Source organism: Pelodiscus sinensis, chromosome Z, assembly GCF_052426305.1.
Source record: "Pelodiscus sinensis isolate ZL-2025 chromosome Z, ASM5242630v1, whole genome shotgun sequence".
Classification (NCBI taxonomy): domain Eukaryota; kingdom Metazoa; phylum Chordata; order Testudines; family Trionychidae; genus Pelodiscus; species Pelodiscus sinensis.
Window position 1 is genome coordinate 20,172,381 of NC_143085.1, and position 19,727 is coordinate 20,192,107.

Sequence of the window (19,727 nt, forward strand, 5' to 3'; positions counted from 1 at the left end):
AACTATTCCTGTGGCCATGGCGTGGACAGCAGCATTGGCCCAATCAAGGGCTGCTTGGAGTGCTGCCTTGTAGATCACCCTTTCCTTCTCATGGAGGGTCTTGAAGTCAGGTCATTAGTCTCTTGCGAGCAAGTCTGTGAACTTGTCCATGGAGGCCCAGGTGCTGTACGCGTACCTTGACAACAGTACCTGTTGGTTAGCAATACGGAGCTGGATGCCCCCAGTTGTGTAGGGGGCAGCTGGTTGCTCCTCTCTCTCCCTTTGGTTCACAGCCTGCATCACCAGCAATCCCAGGGGTGGGTGAGAGAACAGGTACTTGTTGCCCTCCAGAAGCACAAAATAACGCCACTCGGCCCTCGTCTGTTGGTGGTATGGAGACCGGGGTTTGCCAGAGGGCCTTGGAGATCTTGGTCACCATTTTATTAATCAGTAGAGCCACTCTGGTGAGGGTGTCAGGCTGGAGGATATCCACTGTGGGGTCGGAATCCTTGCACACCTTCTCAGCTTGGGCCCCCATGCTCTGTGCCAGTTGGTGAAGGACGTCTTGGTGGGCCCTAGCGTCCACAGAGGGCATGGATGGAAGGGTATCCCCTAAGGCCTCGTCTGGGGAGGATGACGATGACTCCTTTGGGGCCATCTCCACAGAAGCCACTGTTTGCGAAGGTTCCTGTGAGGTCCCAGACACAGATGCCGGTGGTGGCTGGGTTGGTGGAGCCCTGCTTCCCAATGGTCTCAGGAATGCCTGACTGGGAGGCAGCGACTGTGCTGGGTCGGAGATTGATTCAGAGGAGTCACTGATGGAGGAGCTAGAAGCCCGAGATGACCGACCCTGACCTCGAAGGATCCACATCCTGGCTCTGGTGGTAGGCCCAGGGGGTCCAGAATGGCCACTGACTCGGTGGTGCAGGGCCCAGGTTTGTTGCATCACCGGCACTGGAACTGGCTGTGCCCAGTGCTATTGGTGGTGGTGAGCAGAGGAGCTGCAGTGCCGCGATTGGTGCCGCGAGTGGGACTGGTGCCAGGAGCAGGCTCTGGAGCCCCTCGACGACCAAGTTGACTCTGCCTCTGAGTCGGTCGAGTACTCCGAAACCAACCATGTTGGGATCGCTGCTGACTCCAGAGTGTGTCTGGCCATTGACTCAGGTTTGCCGCAGTAGTGGGGGTACGGGGATAGCTTGGCCGTGCCCAGGGCTGGTAACCTCTGGCTGGAGGTAGGAGCCATGGAGCTGGGTGCCATGGATGGCACCACATGGTGGCATTGTGTTGGTGCCGGGCCTGGTGCCGCATCCCAAACCACATCCGGTGCCAGGGTTGGAGCAGTCATCAGTGCCGGAGTAGTATTTTCTGGCCTCCCCGACTACATCGTCAGACGCCCTCGATGTTGGTTGGTGCCAGCTGTTCCCATGGTCCCTGACGGGGGTTGGTGTTGGGGGAACAAAGGAGACAACTCAATCAGGTCCCTGGCTGCCCTGAAGGCCTCCGGAGTGAAGGGTTCTGGGAAGTCCCCAAGTGGGTTGGGCTCCTGGTGCAGGGATAAATGTTTGCCCAACCATTATGGTCCGGGCTTGGCGCTTGATGGTGCCACAAGCCCCACTGAAGGGAGCACAGAGTGCACGCCTGCGGAGGCAATCTACCTCTGTTAGGCCTCTTCTTCTTTTGCGGCACCGGGGACTGCGACCAGTGCCAAGGCCTTTGCAGTGTCGGGGAGGTGCGAGAGCGTGCCGAAGTCTCCTGCACCAATGCCAGTGCACTCTGAGATGTCGGTACCAGGTTGGACGCCAGTGCTGGTGTTAGGGCTGCCTCCATGAGGATGATCTTGAGGCATGATCTCTCTCCCGCTTCGTGCATGACATCTTGCAGGCACCCTCTCCCAGGCACTTCAGGGAGGATGAATGTGGATCGCTGCAGGGCATGGGCCAGTGGCACTTCTTGCAAGGTTTGAATCCTTGTGGTCTGGACATGCCTCTCCACAGGTGCATGGCGTGTTGCAGTGGCAAACAAACACAGATAACTACCCTAACTCAATTTACAACTCTTAACAGATAACAGGAACAAAAGAACTACTCAAGTACTAGAAGCATTTGCTTAAGCAAGAGCTAGGGCATGTTCCAACAACCATCACAGCGGTAAGAAGGAACTGAGAGAGTGGGGGGGCCAGCATTGGTATATATCAGTCAGTATACCGGCGTCACTGTAGGAGGCTCCCTGCTGGCCCAACAGGTACTGCTGAGGGAAAAATCTCCAACAACGCGTGCACGCTGCGCGCACACACCTACATGGAATGGACATGAGCAATCACTCGAAGAACAAGAGTTCCACAAAGAAAATGCATCTCTTGAACCGCACTGTGCCATATTCCTCCAGATAAAACATCTCCACAGATAGAGTTTTTTTGTTTTTTTTTTAAACTACAGATAAATTTGATCCCCAAATTATCAGGATGCTTTTTTTTCCCCCATGTACCATGTATCAGATGTATCAGAGGAAAAGTTGGTTGTATTGGCAGGTGTCCTTGTTGATGACATTTCTTTTTTCACAGAGAATACCACTGCCTCACTCCAACATGAATTTTCCAAGTAATATAATGAGTGGCTGAAAACCAAGACACACAGCCTATCCAGGAAATTAAAAATATACTGCTGTGTATCTCACTTTCAACTCAAAGAACATAGGCACAAATGGTGCACAGACAAGAACTGAAGTCGCTGCTTCAAGAACAGCAAGCTTTCCCTTTCTTACCAATACTGCCGTGTTGGCCACAGTGGTTACTGCAGTCTGTACCACTGCCTGTGGCTGCTGAACTACCTGTGCTTGAGTCTGTGGTTGAGGCTGAGCTTGTGCTTGCTGTATAGCTGACTGCTGTGTTTGCTGTTGCCCAGCTTGCTGTTGTTGCTGAGGCTGTGGGCCCGACTGCTGCTGTGCTCTCTGCTGTTCAGCCAAAGCCTGGGCAAACATCAAAGAAACAGGTTTGGTAATTCCTCAGAACAGCACATGTAAGAAAGCCATCAACAGTCCAGAGATGCTCTATATCGTATCCCCTGATATAAGCTGATGAAGCAGGGTAGCTCTTACCAGACAAAATATGAATGGGGTCTATGTAATGAACAATAATAAATTGGAGGAAGTAGGTTATTTTTTGAGCATGTCTCAAGAGTCTTTTGAATACTATTACATTAAGGTAGGTCAATGGGAAACTTCCTGCTTCCGGATTTTCATGGTCAAACAACTAAAAACAAGACTGAAACATTGCATGTACAGACTTCTATTGTAACAAACTTCATTAGAAGTCCCATTACATTAGTTATTCATTTTCTAGTGGAATTTTATTTTGGTATTATTTAGAATATAGAAATTAGTGGGCTACTCCTGTGGAAGGATATCACACAGGAAAAGACTGATCTAAAACATAAAATAAAATAAAGTAATGTGGGTTAAAGCCTGCTCATATTACAACTATGCACTCATAGCAAACCAGAACACAATGTTGGTAAGTGCAGGCAAAGGATGGAAGAGGCAACCATATGGCTCCTATGAAAGCAGAGGGCATCACATTTTATTACTCTTACTGAAGTTCATTTAATTAAGAAGAAAGATATACCTTTTTCTCTTTTGCAATACGCTCAGCTCGGAGGGATGCAACCTGAATTGGAGGAAGTGGCTTATCATAGTTGATTCCACTAGAAATAGAAGCAGTAAAATAATTTAGAAGCAAGCATTTTAAAAAAAGAGAATCCCAATCTTAAGGCCCTTTAAGATACAATGACCCACCTTTCTGCAAGCACAGAAGCATGCTTTGGATTCTTCTGGAAAGGATTCATGCCAAGTCTGAAATTAACCAAAACTACATTACTGAAGAGGAAAAAGCTCAGACGAAATAATTAATTTTACATATTTTGTAAGAGAACGCTTTGCATTTCTGATATTTCTCAGGAATTCCCAACAGCACTAGCAGTTGCACATGAATGGATGTATTAATGCAGAGAGACTTTTACAAAAAATGTTAATGGAGTTGGTAGGCACTATACAAATAAGCATCATATATTACTATGATTTCAGGGTTGGTTTTTTTGTTGTTGTTTGTTTTTTGGTAACAGACAGAAAGGAAGTGCTGTATGAGGAAGACTTTCCTTAAATCGTATTCTCTACCCCACTGTCACTTCTTCCCCACAAAAAAGGACCAAAAATTTATCCACATAAGTAATCTGTCCCATTCTCACAGCCACAGGACAACAGGGAGACAAACAAACTAAACAGAAAAGCATGTGAGCATCTACAACAGTTTGGACAACTAATATGAGAAAGTAATAAAGTCCTTGGCTAGGACAATGTTCAAGAATATAACTATGTTTAAAAGTCTGGCAGCACCATTAGTATACAGAGAAATAGAAAATATCGTATTTAACTTACAGGGGTTTGATTGGGGGACTTCTCTTTCCTGCAATCATTTTCATCATCTCAAAATGATTAGTATAAAGCTGCGTGTGGGTTGCACCCTCATCTTGGGCGTAGATCTGATTGGTACGAAGTGGACGACTATTTTTGGTCTAGAAATGAAAAATAAAAAGCCTATGCATTTAGGGGAAAAAAAACCTTAAATAACACTTCTGTCTACGCACAAATACCTAGTTAATACAAATGATTTAAACACATATCGCCCAACATAATCTATTACAGACTGGTCTCTGCCTAGTCTTGTTTATCATCTTCATTGTCACACAACTCTATGGAAATTACATAATGAAAAGGCAGAATAAAGAACAGTTCCCAAGGTTACACTTCCAGAACCTCCACTTCTTCAGTACACAGAATGAAAAATTCTAATTTGAAAGATACTCCTTTTTTAAGTTTAGATTCTGAGAACATAATTCAGTATATAAAATAATCCATTAGCAATTTGTAATAGCATACACAAGTACCATAAAATTACCACAGCATAGATTTCCTAATAAAGCCATGCTACGCTACAACACTTTTTTAGTTCCAGGATCTAGCTTCTCCTGAGAGAAACTAGTGGCCTGACTACTACTTTGAAAATGGGATGAAGTCAGAACTGGGTCTACTCCCAGTTCTATATATCTTGCTGAATGATTTGGGGAAAGTCACTTAGCTAAGTGAATCAGTTTCTGCTTTTATATAATGTGCATAATGCTATATCATAAATGGGTGTTTTCAAATTAATTCATTAATTCTAAATCATTTAGATTGTAATATGAATTGTACTATTACAAGTGTTAAGTACTATGATAATAATCATGATAAATAAGGTGGTGCTTTTATGAAGTAGACAAATACTCACTAGTGATTAAACTGAAACAACAAAACTGTATGTAATTATATTGTGTGGAAATCTGGTGTCAAGCTACTATACCAACAAGAAAAAAAAAATCAGAATTTTAACTGCTGTTTCAGTATTCAATAAATACTCAGTATAGATGTTCTAGGAATTATCTGTCCACCTCTACCGATACTTAGTATCCTAGGCTGTGTCCAGACTCAGGGGTTTTTTCGAAAAAAGTAGCCTTTTTTCGAAAAAACTTCCCCTGCGTCCAGACTCAAGCCGCGTTCTTTCAAAATTAATTCGAAAGAACGCGGCTTTTCTTTCGATGGCGGTAAACCTCAATTTACGAGGAAGAACGCCTTCTTTTGAAAGTTCCTCTTTCGAAAGAAGGCGTTCTTCAATGTAAATAGGGCTTCTTCGAAAGAGAGCATCCAGACTCACTGGATGCTTTCTTTCGAAAAAGCAAGCCGCTTTTTCGAAATTTCTCCGTGCAGTCTAGACGCTCCCTTTCGAAAGAGGCTCTTTCGAAAGAAGCCTGCAGTCTAGACATAGCCCTAGTCTTTGTATTTAATTTAGAAAGAATTCCAATACTCACCTTATAAATGCTTTTTGTCTTCTTTTTAGAATTAGCTTCATACATTAACTGTAAAATAAGAAGGAAAATTAGATTTTTTGTAGCAGATTTTGTTCAGATGCTTTGTCTTTTCAAAGTCAATCACAAAATAAGTGAAAATCCTAATAAATATACTCCTACATACTTTTAAAAGTTATTCGGGTGTGCTGATGAGCTGTTTAATAAAAACATGTTTCGGAGTTCCAAAAAAGAATGCTACAAACTGAAGTTCAAAAGGATGAACCATTCAACTTAAACTCACTTTTCCTTCTTCTCTTGGAATAATGACATTTTCATATCGGTTTCGGCATTGTTTAGGTGAGCGATAGACTCGGCTACATGAGTTAACAACATCACTAACAAGATCCCAATTGGGTGTGTGCGCCGGTGACATGACAGCAAGGTTTAAAGGAAGTTCCAGTAATTGCTTCACTGCCTGGAAAATCAGAAGGTGCAAAATTGAAGGTGACATAAAATCACTATAAACTTCTAAACTAAATTTTTTTTGTATGTCGCCCAAGCCATTTATTTAGTCATAAAGAAACCTTATTCTGAAGTTAGCCCCAAAAGATCCTTTTGGAGAAGCCGCATGCACAGAGGAACAATCGAATAAAAGATGATCTAATTCCCCTGCACAAGCTTCCCACAATATTTGCTACAATGTGGGAGAGAAAAAGAAGCTGCCTGAGGCTTCTCTCCCACACACTCTGGCTGCATTCTTCAACACCTCAGCCAGCACAACTGATTTGACGTGTATGGGAAGATGTGCCAGGAAGAGGGCTGATACCGCTTACTCCCTTTGTGGAGCAAAAGGAAAACAGTCACAGTTTTGATCCCTGATCTGTTCCTGAAGCAGTATAGCTACATGTTGTCCCACAATCGGAACAGAAGGCCAAGTGTGAGTTTAGCCCCTAGAAACTAGAAATAACATTTCCAGGGATGAAGTCAGAAAATAGTCATGTCCAAAGTTAACAACAACATTACAGCAAAATAATGAAATTGGAAAGCAAAGGGTTAATTTTACTTGAAGTAGTGCCCAGTCTTCACTAATCAGCCATTCAGGATTATCCTGTCCAGCCTCAGCAACCGGTTTGACAAGAGTTGGCAAAGGCTTTGCAAATTGTGTTTGCTGTTTCAACAATATGTTCTTCTTCTGTTCTTTGCCTTCTCGTCGCATTTTCAGCATCCCTGGAGTGGCTCTGTCAAAAAGTGATCGAGGAGGGATAACAGTCTCTCCATGGCGCTGCTTCTTTTTTCTACCTGCAACTAGAAAAGTGATGCCATCTTCAGTAACACAGTAAAAGAGGGCATTTTGTTAAGGCAAGCATGACAGACAAATCAATAGTAATTATCTAGCTGTAGATAAAACCACTGGCTGTGGGTTAAACCAATTAAATATCTATTGAAAGGTATTGTTAAACTCCAGGATAGTCAGACCTCAGAGATCACTGTTTTGGATTCTGGACCAATGTTACTCAAAAGAGAGACAGTCCTGTGACTTCATTGTCTCATTTGTTATAATATTAGATTATAATTTCAACATAGGAAATAAATTAGTAATTTACCGCTAATTGAGAACTTAATTTGTTTGCAACACAATAAAAGCATCCTCGCCATTTAATAATTTAATCAGGAGTGTTTTATGTGATGAAAAGACCCACAAGAGACACAAATAACTAGTTGGGGGTTGCAAGCCTCAGTCTGAGTGTCACTGGTTTAACCAAATATAACATGGCCAGTGATTTTTGAATTCTTCACATTAAAAATAACGTAAAATTTTTAACACCTATTACAAATTAACTTTAACCTAATTACTGCATTAGAAAAATAAGTTTTGAAAGGAGACATTGTATTTTCAGTACAAATGAAGACAAAATAAAATGACATCTTAAACAATAAGCCCCAAGGTCTGAGTCGGAAAAAACAAACCAAACAAAAAACCCCCCCAAAAAACAAAAAAAACCCAACAAAATAACAAAAACCAAACACTATTACAAATATGTTAAAGTTTATGACTATCTTGTTTTGACATTGATCATTAAATAGACAAAAAACTTTCAGATTCTTCAAACCTGCCCATAAAAAACTGCTTGATCAGATATTCTGATATTTTTGGAGAGTTATTATGTGGGGTAAGGTGTTAGTGTCTTCCAAGTGAAAATTTATTTTGTCTTTTCCTAATAACTTCTCAGAACTTTTCTAAACCAAATATTTACCAGATGGATCTGTTTTGTGACGCTTACGCTCCTTCCTGACGTATACTGGGGGCAACTTAGACTCTGGAATTGGGGTGGTATCATACATCAAACACATAACAGAATCAATGTAGATGTCATTATCATCCTGAGGAGGGGTAGGGGGAGTCCAAAGCTGCACAAAACACAATATACAAGTCACCACAATTTGTTAATTAGCTGCAGATTCCTTTTCTTCAAATAGATTAAAACCTATATGACTTACTGGCATTATTTCTGTTTGTCCATCTGGACCTTCATATACATACTCCTATAAAACAAAGAGACACAACAATTTGAAGGATTCCGTGAACTGACTGCCCAACACCAAGAATGAACAGCTTTTAAGTGACACCAGAATTGCTAAATAATTACCTTGTTGTATGCATCCTCCCGAGTGTAGGTAAGTAGTTCATCATCTTCTTCCCAAAGCATTTTTTCCTCCTTTTCTTTCAGTTCGTTCAGGTGATAAGTTTCCCATGCTTTTTTTGCAGCATTCAATTCCCCCTAAATAACAATGCATTCCATTTAACAAATCTCTATTCAATACTACCTCACGGACAAAAATCTTTACCGGGACATTGTCAACTTGAATTTGGGGAAATGGGCAAATTCTTTTGATTATTTTAATTTTCAGATAAAGCACTCTTTAAATAATATAACCTGCATTTTTTAAAATCTTTAATGAAAATTTAATAAAGGGGCGTTCTGCTTTCCAATTACGTTTAAAATAGCATTTGGGTTAATTTGCAAATAAATAAGCTCAGATCTGGGGCTCATTACCTGGCTCTGTCAGACATCCTATGAGACCTTAAGCAAGATAACTGGGCCCCAGTACTGCAATTTATACATGTGCTCAACATAACTCAAAGAAGTAATCCCCAAAGAGGTCAACAGGACTGTTCTTATGTTTCAAGTGATGCACATGCACGAGTGTTTACAGGACCATAGGCATATGAATGTCCCTTGTAAAATGAGAATACTTGCACCTAGCTTCTAAGAGGTCTTGGGAGGAAAAATTCAAGAATGTTTGTGTGGTGTTCGGATACTACGGTGTCAAGGCTCATAAAAGTGCCTAAGATAAATCAAGTATCTTTGGAGTAGTTTTCACTTCATATAGATGTACATAAGAATATGTATTTTGCTGGTATGTTCTGCAGATGTACAATACAGAATGCGTATTCATTAATATCTTACCTCACTTATTCTTGGTTTACTCTCATCAGTGGAAACATGGAAGAGCTCCAGATAATTCAAAGCATACTTCTCAATTGGAGTAAGCTAATAAGGAGAACACAATTATTGTTGGGGATAACAAAGGTACAATGCAAACAGACTCAGAGGGGGTAGCCCTGTTAGTCTATAACTTTAAAAGCAACTAGCAGTCGTGGGGCACCTTAGAGACTAACAAAAACACTATCTATTTCTTATAGTCTCTAAGATGCCACAGGACTACTCATTGTCTTTATTGCAAACAGAGATTACAAAACTTCTCACTTAAAATAAGGCTCTTTTGTTTAATGTGTAATCATGCCCGTGGAAGTCAGATGGAGTTTTGCCACTGATTTCAACAGGAACAATATCAGACTCTTAGAAAGCAAAGTTGCTTTAAGGTCAGAGTGAAAAGTTGAACTAAACATTCCCAACTGTTTTAAGAAAATGTTTATGGAACATCATGGTACCTGATCCACAACAGCAACTAACTCCTGCAACTGCGAGGGCTCATCATTGTACTTTGGCTCACACAGTTCTGAAATTAATGGTTCTAAGCTTGATTCTGCTCCTATATCTTGTACATGTTTATTTGGCTCTTCATCTTCTTGTTCTATGCTGTTGAGAGCCTTTAAAAAAATGCAAGTTTTAAAAAAATACCTTTACAAAAATATGCTTTAAAGGATTGACGCAAAACCCACTTAAGTCAATGGAAAGATTCTCATGGACTTCAATCAGCTCTGAAGATTGTAAATAAAACCACAAATTAACATAGGAAATATGGTTTCATAATAGGGTGCCAAGCCCCACCCTAAACAATTATTTTGAATGAAACATACAAATATTCATCCTGTCTACTTAGCTATTAAATTTACCCTCCCCATACCACACACTTCACTGACATTTTAAAAATGAAACAGAAAGGCTATTAAAAGAATAGTTAGATATTTCTGTTCTCCATGCATGTGTTCACCTCCCATAGTGTTACTGCAAATCATGTACACAAGTCAGGGAGAGAAATCCCACTGTTGGTATTCTGAAGGTTAAAAAAATAGACTGCACACATGATGCATGTTTAGTCAATAAATATTTACATATGTATTCAGTGGAAAGACCAAATAGCTTGAATGGAACACTCAGCTATATAAGTTTTATAAATTCTGCTTGAACAGAAGAAAACTGTATAAAAAAGCTGAATAATGGAATTCAAAATTCAAAAAAGCACACATTTCAGACTCAACTTATATTGTTATACCTTTTTCCCCTCATCTTCTGATGCCCATAACACAAACTTGTTATGATATTACCTCTATAAAAGGTCTTGCAACCTTGGGGGAGATTGTTTCTGCTGGAGAGGGCTCCTGAGAAAGTACCACAAACTCTTCTGCTTTCACTCTAAAACCAGAATCATCCATAGGAGAATGAACCTCAAAGAGCTCCTGGATAGTTTGCTTGGTAAGGACAGGGAGGGACGGAGGGAAAGAGAAAAAAGTACATTCAATTTTTCAAGATTATTCGATTTCTGGTTTTACTCATAGTAAACCTGGGGTCAAATGGAGTATATTCTTGCCAGAGGATTGCAGAGAAGGACAAGTGTACTTTCCATCTGTAAGGGAGTACTCAAGAGTTCACATCTTCCATGTTGGTGCTTTATAGTACCATTTTCAAAGCTATATATTGCCATTTGTATACTTTTAAGTGCCACCAAACTAAATCAATGGGTGAAAGGTCAGGCTGAAATCAAACCCAGATCTGGCACACAGCAGTATATTATTGGCCACTAGGTGATAGAAAAAAAACTTTTAAGAACAGTGTATTAACTAGACATATATTAGACGTATTGTTTAATTCCATTATCAAATACCAATCTAAACCTCTGGCTTTAAGATCCACATATCGCGTCAATTACGAGAAATCTTTTTGGAAAAAAATCTTAACATAAAAAGTACCTGTGTTAAAAAGGCCATGGAATAGTCATTTCCTTGAGCAGCTACTTCTCGGATCAAATCCTTAGTGCCATTTTTCAGAAGCTTCTCTTCTACAGAATTACCACTTACAAGCCTAGAAAAAAATGGCAGACAACTTGTTAAACCACAATGGTTGATAGAAAGCAAAGAAGAATTTTAACCACTATCTTGAACAATAGAACTGAATTTGTAAGGATTTGTCTAGCAGAAGAGAGGGATGTAAAAGCCCATTTAATTGGTTAACCAGTTAAACATAGTGTTTGACTAGTTAACTGATTATGGCGTGGGGGAGGGGCTGCTCCAGCCCCAGCTGCCGGTGGGGCTGGTGCAGCCCTTCGGCTCCTCGGTACTGCTTAACCATTAACCCAGGGGTTCTCAAACTTTGTGATACCGGACCCCCCTCTAAGTTGCTCGCAACCCCCCCCTAAATTGCAGCAACCTCCCTCCAAGTTGCTCGTGACCTCAGGGGGTCGGGACCCACAGTTTGAGAAACACAGCATTAACCAATAAACATCACCAGTTAACTGGTTACCCATCACATCTTTAATGCATATTCCTAAATAGATATCAGAGGGGTAGCCATGTTAGTCTGAATCTGCATAAACCAGAAGTCCTGTGGCACCTTATAGACTAACAGATTTATTGGAGCATAAGCTTTCGTGGGCAAAGACCCACTTTGTCAGGTGCATGTAGCCTTCACGGAGAGGCTGAGGAGCTCCTCAGCTGATCTCGGACTCGTGCAGCATTTGTACATTTCAAAGCAGGCACGCCTGTGTGCAGCCTGGAGTCAGCGGGACTTCCCTCTGGCCCTGGGCAGCTTGCAGAGTTCCACATTCCTCCTTTGAAATATACAAATGCTGCCCCTGCATGGGGCTCTTCTACATTTCAAAGGAAGAATGTGGAAGTGCCTATTGACTAGTTGATGGAAATTTCATCGACTACTTGACTAGTCAATTAACCACAATTTAACATCCTTAGATCATAGCTCACAGCTGGGCTGGCTCTGAATACCCAGCACTCACTAGGACCCTGGGGGAACCCATGTAAATTCCAGCTGCATGGCCAATTTTTTACAGGGTCTCAGCACTGGCAAAGAGCATGGGGGAGGTGGGCTAGAGCTCTGCAGCCATCAAGGGAGCACTGGCCTGTCCCTCTTGCCTCTTGTGGCACTGGCAGCACTGCGCCTGGAGGCAGGCATGCCCGTGCCCGTTGCAGTGAGCTATGCCCATGTAGTGCCCCACCGCAACACTGCAGGTATGTGGGAGCTCTTTTTTTTTTTTTTTTTAGGGCAAGCAGCTGCAGCAGCCTTGGAGGTGGCCTGGAAAGCCAAAGAAAGAGAGCAGAGCAGAGCAGAATTTACCCTCCGGGTTTACCTACTCATAGTCACAGTGGTGTTTTTTTTTTTTTTTTGCAACTACAGACCTATAAGCTGTTTGTCTTGGTGTTTACCCTCTGAGTTAATGGGGTTGCAGCAAGATAGGCTGAAAGGAGGGGCAGCAGGACGCAGAGTGACACATGATGTCACTTCCGTCATCCCGCTGGAAAAATTTTCTTTGAGAGAGAGAGAGAGAGAGAGAGAGAGAGAGAGAGAGAAAGGTATTGGAAGTAATATTGGACCAACTTAAAAAACAACAAGCAAGAAGTCCTGTGGCACCTTAGAGACTAACAAAAGGTGTCTCAGCACTACTTGTTTTTCTTAAAAGTTGTTTTTAAAATTACAAGACTAATATGGCTATCCCTCTAAGACTTTTAATATTGAACTAGCCTCTTCTGGTGGAAGGGTCAGTTTTTCAGCTTCGCAGAAGTGCTAGCACTTCATTTTAAGTGGTCTTTTACAGCACATGTGAACCTCATGTTCCAATGTGCATTGAAGTCAGTCACTCTGGATATGTCTCTCTCAGACCTAAAAAAAGAGCTCTGTGAAGCTCAAAAGCTTCCACCTTCCAACCAGCAGAAGTTGGTCTAATAAATTATATTATTTCACCTATCTTGTCTCTCTTATATCCTACAACCAACATAGTTACAATACACCAAATATAATGGTAAATTAGTATTTTGGTTGACTTCCTTAATTAGCTTAAAAATTAAGTTTTTTTCATGTGACTTTTAAATCACATAGAAACAATGTTTTTTTTTTCCAAGTGTTAATTTAAATAAAAGCATGCTATAGAAAAAGCTGCTCGGTGTAACAGTCACCTGTATATGTGGATGTCTTTGCATCTCCCAATTCTGTCACACCATTCCTGAGCCTTTGCATCCATCACTGGGTTTAAATCATTATCATAGAACACAACAGTGTCTGCTTCCACAAGATTGACACCTGTGGAACGACTGTGAGAGGAAAGAATGGCACAGAAAATGCGCTTGTCTCTGTTGAAACTTTTCATCAGTTCCTAGATGGGGGGCAAAAATTGATAAGCAGAATTATAAACCCAACAGTAAATTCACACTCACTCTAATGTAATGAAAAGTGAACAAAATATAGAGAAATGACAGAGCAGGTTTCCTGTTTCATGTATCAGTACTCAAACCTAAAATTTAGCTATCACTGTGGCAAACAGATAAAGTAACCTTACCTGACGTTGTTCATGGTTAGCATATTCATCAATTCTCACAAATGTGAGAAAATGGAAATTCAAGAACAGCTCCAGTATATCTAACATTAGAATCATCTGAGACAAAATGAGCACACGGCGTCCCTCAGCTTTCAACTTCTGAAGCAAAACCGCAAGAGCTTCCAATTTTCCTATGTTTAAAGAAGAAGAGATTATAAAGACTTTATAAACAGCATTCAACTGCTGATATAGGAAGCAGATTTGTGTAATACAGATTCTCCTTTACCTGAATCATACTGCACCAGTCGGAGGTCAGGGAACTGTAATAAGCATGGAGTCGTAATCTGTTGCAGTTCATGTAAATATGGAGTTACCTTCTGCTTAAGATTGTGCTTGAAGACTTTCATCTTATGACTATAAGAAGGGGGAGGATTTGCTACATACAAACATGGAGGAGCAGCAATTGCAGCTGGCAACACACAGCGAGCCCTGTAAAATGCAGCAAAACATTTCAACAGACTGGAGGAAAAGAAATAGCACTTTTAAGTGATCAATACTAGCACTTATCTTTCAGCACCTCAGGGTAATCTTATTCTTAATGATTATCTAAACAGCTTCATAATCCTTTGTGCCTTTCACTAAATATTATAGGTATCTCAACAAGCAAAATATTTTAGTTAGTTTTTGTGGATCAATTGGGATGATGGCTACAAAACAATATTTTGCAATAAAACAAGAGGATTAAAGCCTTGAGTCTTCATAGAGAACTTTACTCCCACGAGTAGTCAAATTATTTTCAAGATCAGGATCTATCATAAGGTTCCCTCTAATTTTTTTCCATCTGTGTGTGGATTTTTTCCATCCATCTGAGGAATACATTTTTTTTTTATCATCTGAAGAAGTGGGTTGTACCCACAGAAGTTCATGATACCATCTACATCTTTTGTTAGTTTTTAAGGTGCTGCTAGACTATTTGATGTTTTTTAAGTTTTTCCAGTTACAGACTAACTCAACTACACCTCAAACATTTTTTCATGTGTACCAAGACATGTGCAAATATGCTCACTGGTAGGAATGAAACACCTCGCTGCAGGTGCTCTGCTAATCAGCTTGGTGGCATTTGACTCTCTTCTGAGAAGTCACACAAGTGCATGCTTAGACGAAACACTGTTCTATAAATTTAAATATTAATTTCTACTCTATATTTGATGAGTTAGTGGAAGCTAAATAAATTTGCTTAAGAAAAAAACAGGCATTGATTTCACACAAAGGAAACTGAAACTAGCATTTTTCCTGGAAGAGATAATGGGTCAGTTGCTCTTCAAAGAAGAGACTTGAAAGTCCACGCATCAATCCTCCCTCAAGCCAAAGAATGGCAGCTCAGATTGTAAGAAACAGCACCAACTGTATAAGCCTACTGTAAGCATTTCAAAAGAAGTGTTAGATGCTCTCTCTACCACAGTGTTTCTTAAACCTTTTAAGACTGAGGAACACCAAACAATTTTTTTTATGAGGAACACCAAGAATTTTTTGTTAAGGGGTAAAAAAAAAGGGGGGGGGGGAGGCCGGGGAAGTTATTTGGGAGGGAGGGGGGAGAGAAAGTGGGGGGGGGGGGGGGGGGGGGGGGGGAAGAGGGAGGAATTATTGAGGGGAAAAAAAAGGTTGCCTGCCCCTTTGAGGGTGGCCATATTGAACTCTGTTCTTCACGGCACACCTCCGACTGCCACACGGCACACCAGTATTCCATGGAATACAGAGTAAGAAACACTGCTTTACTATGAATTCCCTTTGCGTCATGGGTTTCAAGGAAAACTGCATTTTGCTCTACACAGTAATCAGAAAGCATATGTTGAGAAATTCTTCTATTTTGGGTCTTATCTACACTGGCATGTTTTATCACCAAAACTGCCTTTTGGCAACATAACAATGAGAGCGTGCACACTACAACTTCTGTAGGGGAAAAACCAGTTTGGGCAACAAAAAAACTTCCACTCCTCCAAGAGACTTTTGTCTTTTCCTCTCCCTTTATTATCAATAAAGAACTAGTGTGGACTCTGCTGTTTATTTTATTGAAACAACTGGCTTCCGCCAATATCCCACAATGCCGGTGCTGATGACTGTGCTCAGTGTTTTGATATCTGCTGCAATGCAGGTATGTGCCCTTACTCTTTCAAAGCATCTGACAGCTCAGTGACCTGCTCCATTTGGGAAACAAAAAGAGCAAATCATTCAAATGTTCTGGCTTTGCCCTGCCAGAAACACAGCAATAGGAAACTGCTGCTGTAGAGGAAAGACTGCTGCGCTGCATTGACATTCCTGAGCACAAAGAGCTCACAGAACTACTCATACTGCTCTAAGCAAGTTAGAGTGCAGTGGGAGAACTCAGAAAGAATCCCAAGAAGGGCAGGAATTGGCTTTGCCTTACCACAACACTGCACTACGGATGCTCACCCATAATCCTTTGCTCTATCTGTTGGGAGGAGACCTAGCAATGTGGCTATGAAATACTGACAAGAATAGGCAATTTGGCTGGATTTCAACTTTTACTGACTTTTGCATATTAACAGCGCTTTTGTTATCAAACCTTCCCAGTGTAGACAGTCTCAACTGAAACACTGAAGAGACACAGAAGGGGAAATAATGACAATTTTAAATGACGGAAGATTCTAAACTCAGCCATTAAATAAAAATATAACGGTTACTGTAATGCATGTCTTGCTGCTGCAATGCTAAATGACCTAAAATGAATAAGCTATGAACAGGAAAAAGCAGTTTTACAGGTGTTTGAAAATAATTCTTAGAAATCAGTAATCTTAGTAGAAATCCACAATTATTAAAATGACAAATTACCTATTAACAACATGCTTTAGCGATTCCTGCTGCTGATCTGATGTCAGGATCAGAGCTTGCAGTGGATCACTTGGGCCTTCGGAAGTATGCAAAGACAGACAACAGTTCACAAAGCCAGACCACCTCCATTTGTTGTCCCCAGTGGAACAGTGTTGTGGCCCCTTCCTCTCACCAATCAAAGAGCAAATTCCCAATAAGTCTCTGCCATATACTGGAGCTCTAGCACAACGACGCTCATTTCCAGAATATAGTCTATCCAGGCGCTCCTTCAGAAGCCTGTTCTTTTCTTCAAATGATTCCTTTGCCAAGAAAAAGTGACAAAAATTGTGCTGCTTATGAGGATGACAAAAGCTTGAGTTACTCTAGAGAACAAAACTCTAAACATTAAAACAGAGATAAGTTATGTTTTATATCATTCGCTTGCAAAAATGGTATAGCCACTGCACTTGGTTTCAGCTGTTAAAGGATTACACTTAATGTACAATTTGAAGAACACAATTAAACTCAACTATAGTTAAAAGGCTCACTTCCATCATAACTTTGAATTTTCCTTGCTTTTGCTAATTTACATTTTGTTTTCATAGTTTTATTTTAAAAAGTGTTTTGTTAACTTATATGGAACATTCTAAAACAGATATAAACTTCCTATGATCTAACTATTCACCATGCAGAAAGCTTCTCCAAGTCACCTAATTTTGCTGTCTTTCCAGATTTTTATGGAAATTTCTTAAAAATTTCTCACCTTTAAAACAAATTTTAAAAATAGACATTTCCAAGCTTCCTCCATATTAGGAACACATAGGGAATTTGATGGTTATCATAACTGTTCCCACAATTAGAGGATACTAGGTCTTTCTGTAAATTATTGCATTCTTAATCTATTTACGATGTAATATCTTGTCTACCAATCAATATACACAAGCAATCCATTCACTGCTATTGGAGCTTCACATGTCAAAATAAGTTCATTAATAATTCCTAGCTTGTTTTAAATTCAAAAATTTAAACAAAATCTGAAACACCAAAAGAAATTGTTTTGCCTATTCTATAAATAAAAAATACTATACTCCAACTGTATTTTTTTTTAAGTTTGTAAATTTTATTCCCATACTATTTGCAATTTATACAATATTAATTCTGAGAAATTATGTTTACACTGGAAAATAATTGCAAATACCTGTGGTTGTCCACTATGGCTAGGTGCAGGTTTTAAAGCTGATGCCGTGTCACCTGATGTTAAGTTAGTAACTGCAGTTCTACCTGGAATACAAACTAAAGATAAACCAAGTGTTTATATTTCCTTTTAAATAAGACCTTTTCAAGTTAACACTTCTCATTTCTGTAGTTGTATACGTATAATACTTCTCAGTTTTTACAGTAATATAATATTCCAACAATGTACCAATGTTGTTAGGATTCAAACAGCTGACAGATGTTTATACCAATTTCTTAAAAGAACTAACAAAGTTCCCAAGGCAGAAAAGGACCACTAAACAGCCATCAAATACTAACTAGCAAGCCAAGTTGGATTGGGACCAGTGACACAGATGAAAAAAAATGTTATATCTTCGTTCTTCTTAATTCTGCCAGAAAAAACCTGTGTATGCTTCTAGTTCAGTATACACAGTGAAAGAACTTTGTCCATTTGAAGTGGGGAAAAAGGGCTTTGCATTTTGTCTACTGTTTTGCTTAATTCACTTATTTTTCCTTTAGTGAGGAGACCCTTGTTTGTCATCGGGACAGATCTATAGGAAAAAGAGGTTACATTTACAAAATAATACAGGAGGAGAAGAATCTGATTTACAATCAAGTGGAATGGGTTTGTACTGAATAATCTTAATTTTTATCCTTAGTCCATTACGAGGACTTTAATTTATCTTCTATGATGTGATTATAAGTTTGGTGTACCAAATTATTCAGGTGAGTCTCACCTAATAGGACTGTCTCGTATTCTCCAACATCTTTTTTAAAAGATGTTTTGATAAATCTTCTCTGCATTTTTCCCACATGTATTTTATTTGTTCAGGAAGAACAACAAGAAAAAGCCAGTACAGTATTACTGTTAGGATTTTATATTCAGCCAAATTCTTTTGTACATTTACCACCTAATATCTGCAGGGTATTGCTTCTGCAGGATTTATGTAGCAGAACGTGATGGTGAGCCTAAGGCAGGGGTGGGCAAAAGGGGCCTCCACGGGCCGGATCTGGCCTGCCAAGCAGGTTGATCCGGCCTGCAGAGGTCCTGCCACACTCCCTCCCCCCCAGACCAATTAGGGCCCGGGAGCAGTGGGGGAAATAGGGTTACTAGGTGTCTGGTTCTGAACCAGACAGTCCCGTATTTGAGCTTTCTGTTCGGGAAACAAATTGAGAAAATATAAATGAGAAAATATAAATGTCCGGTATTTTCTAACTAAGATGTAATGTCAATTGTGATGTAATGTCAAGTGTGTCCAGTATTTTTGTTGAAATCATCTGGCAACCCTAGGGGTTTTGTCTGCCCTTCAAGGAGCGCATGGCACTTAGAAGAGCCACGTGTTCCTGGATGGTGGGAGGAGACTTTGTGCACTTTCCCTGCCCCCAAACCCTGATTAGCCTGGGGGCAAAAGGGGGAGTGTGTGAAGTCTCTTCCTACCACCAGGGGTCTGGGCGCCTAGGGGGAACCTCTGGGAGGAGCAGCAAAGACTTCACGTGCTTCCTCCATCTCCAGACCAATCATAGTTTGTGGGTGGGGAAGCATGTGGCTCCATCCTTTCCGGTGAGGCCCAGGGCCACTTCAAAAATTTCTGAAGTGTCCCTTGGTAAAAAATAATTGATCACCTCTGGTCTAAGGATACAAGTACTTGTGCATAACTTATGCATAAGCAATAAATCATTAAAAGCTACTCCACCTTCTAACCTAAGACTGGACATTCCCTACCTCTTTTCTCCCTCAAAGGTTCCACAATAAACAGACAGGATTTGAACCATACAGATTTCTTAGTGCATGAAAAAAGGATCAGCAAAGGGCCTTTTTTTAAT

General features: G+C 40.5%; 1 protein-coding gene across 11 annotated transcripts in view; it reads right to left on the reverse strand.

Moving 5' to 3' along the window:
- The window catches only part of EP400 (E1A binding protein p400), a 105,405-nt gene that overhangs the window by 25,548 nt on the left and 60,130 nt on the right, over window positions 1-19,727 (reverse strand). For 8 of the 11 annotated variants that reach the window (XM_089775213.1, XM_075898397.2, XM_089775214.1 and 5 more), the window contains 19 exons: window positions 17,887-17,981; window positions 16,710-17,008; window positions 14,146-14,348; window positions 13,881-14,050; window positions 13,501-13,697; window positions 11,287-11,398; window positions 10,645-10,788; window positions 9,808-9,966; window positions 9,323-9,406; window positions 8,501-8,632; window positions 8,352-8,396; window positions 8,108-8,261; window positions 6,916-7,157; window positions 6,154-6,327; window positions 5,874-5,921; window positions 4,408-4,544; window positions 3,769-3,825; window positions 3,599-3,677; window positions 2,740-2,943 (listed from right to left, as the gene is read on the reverse strand). In XM_089775213.1, coding sequence (XP_089631339.1) covers window positions 2,740-2,943; window positions 3,599-3,677; window positions 3,769-3,825; window positions 4,408-4,544; window positions 5,874-5,921; window positions 6,154-6,327; window positions 6,916-7,157; window positions 8,108-8,261; window positions 8,352-8,396; window positions 8,501-8,632; window positions 9,323-9,406; window positions 9,808-9,966; window positions 10,645-10,788; window positions 11,287-11,398; window positions 13,501-13,697; window positions 13,881-14,050; window positions 14,146-14,348; window positions 16,710-17,008; window positions 17,887-17,981 — 2,735 coding nt within the window. The remainder of the gene's footprint in view (window positions 1-2,739; window positions 2,944-3,598; window positions 3,678-3,768; window positions 3,826-4,407; window positions 4,545-5,873; window positions 5,922-6,153; window positions 6,328-6,915; window positions 7,158-8,107; window positions 8,262-8,351; window positions 8,397-8,500; window positions 8,633-9,322; window positions 9,407-9,807; window positions 9,967-10,644; window positions 10,789-11,286; window positions 11,399-13,500; window positions 13,698-13,880; window positions 14,051-14,145; window positions 14,349-16,709; window positions 17,009-17,886; window positions 17,982-19,727) is intronic. The other 3 variants (XM_075898396.2, XM_075898395.2, XM_075898393.2) reach the window with 3 other exon arrangements.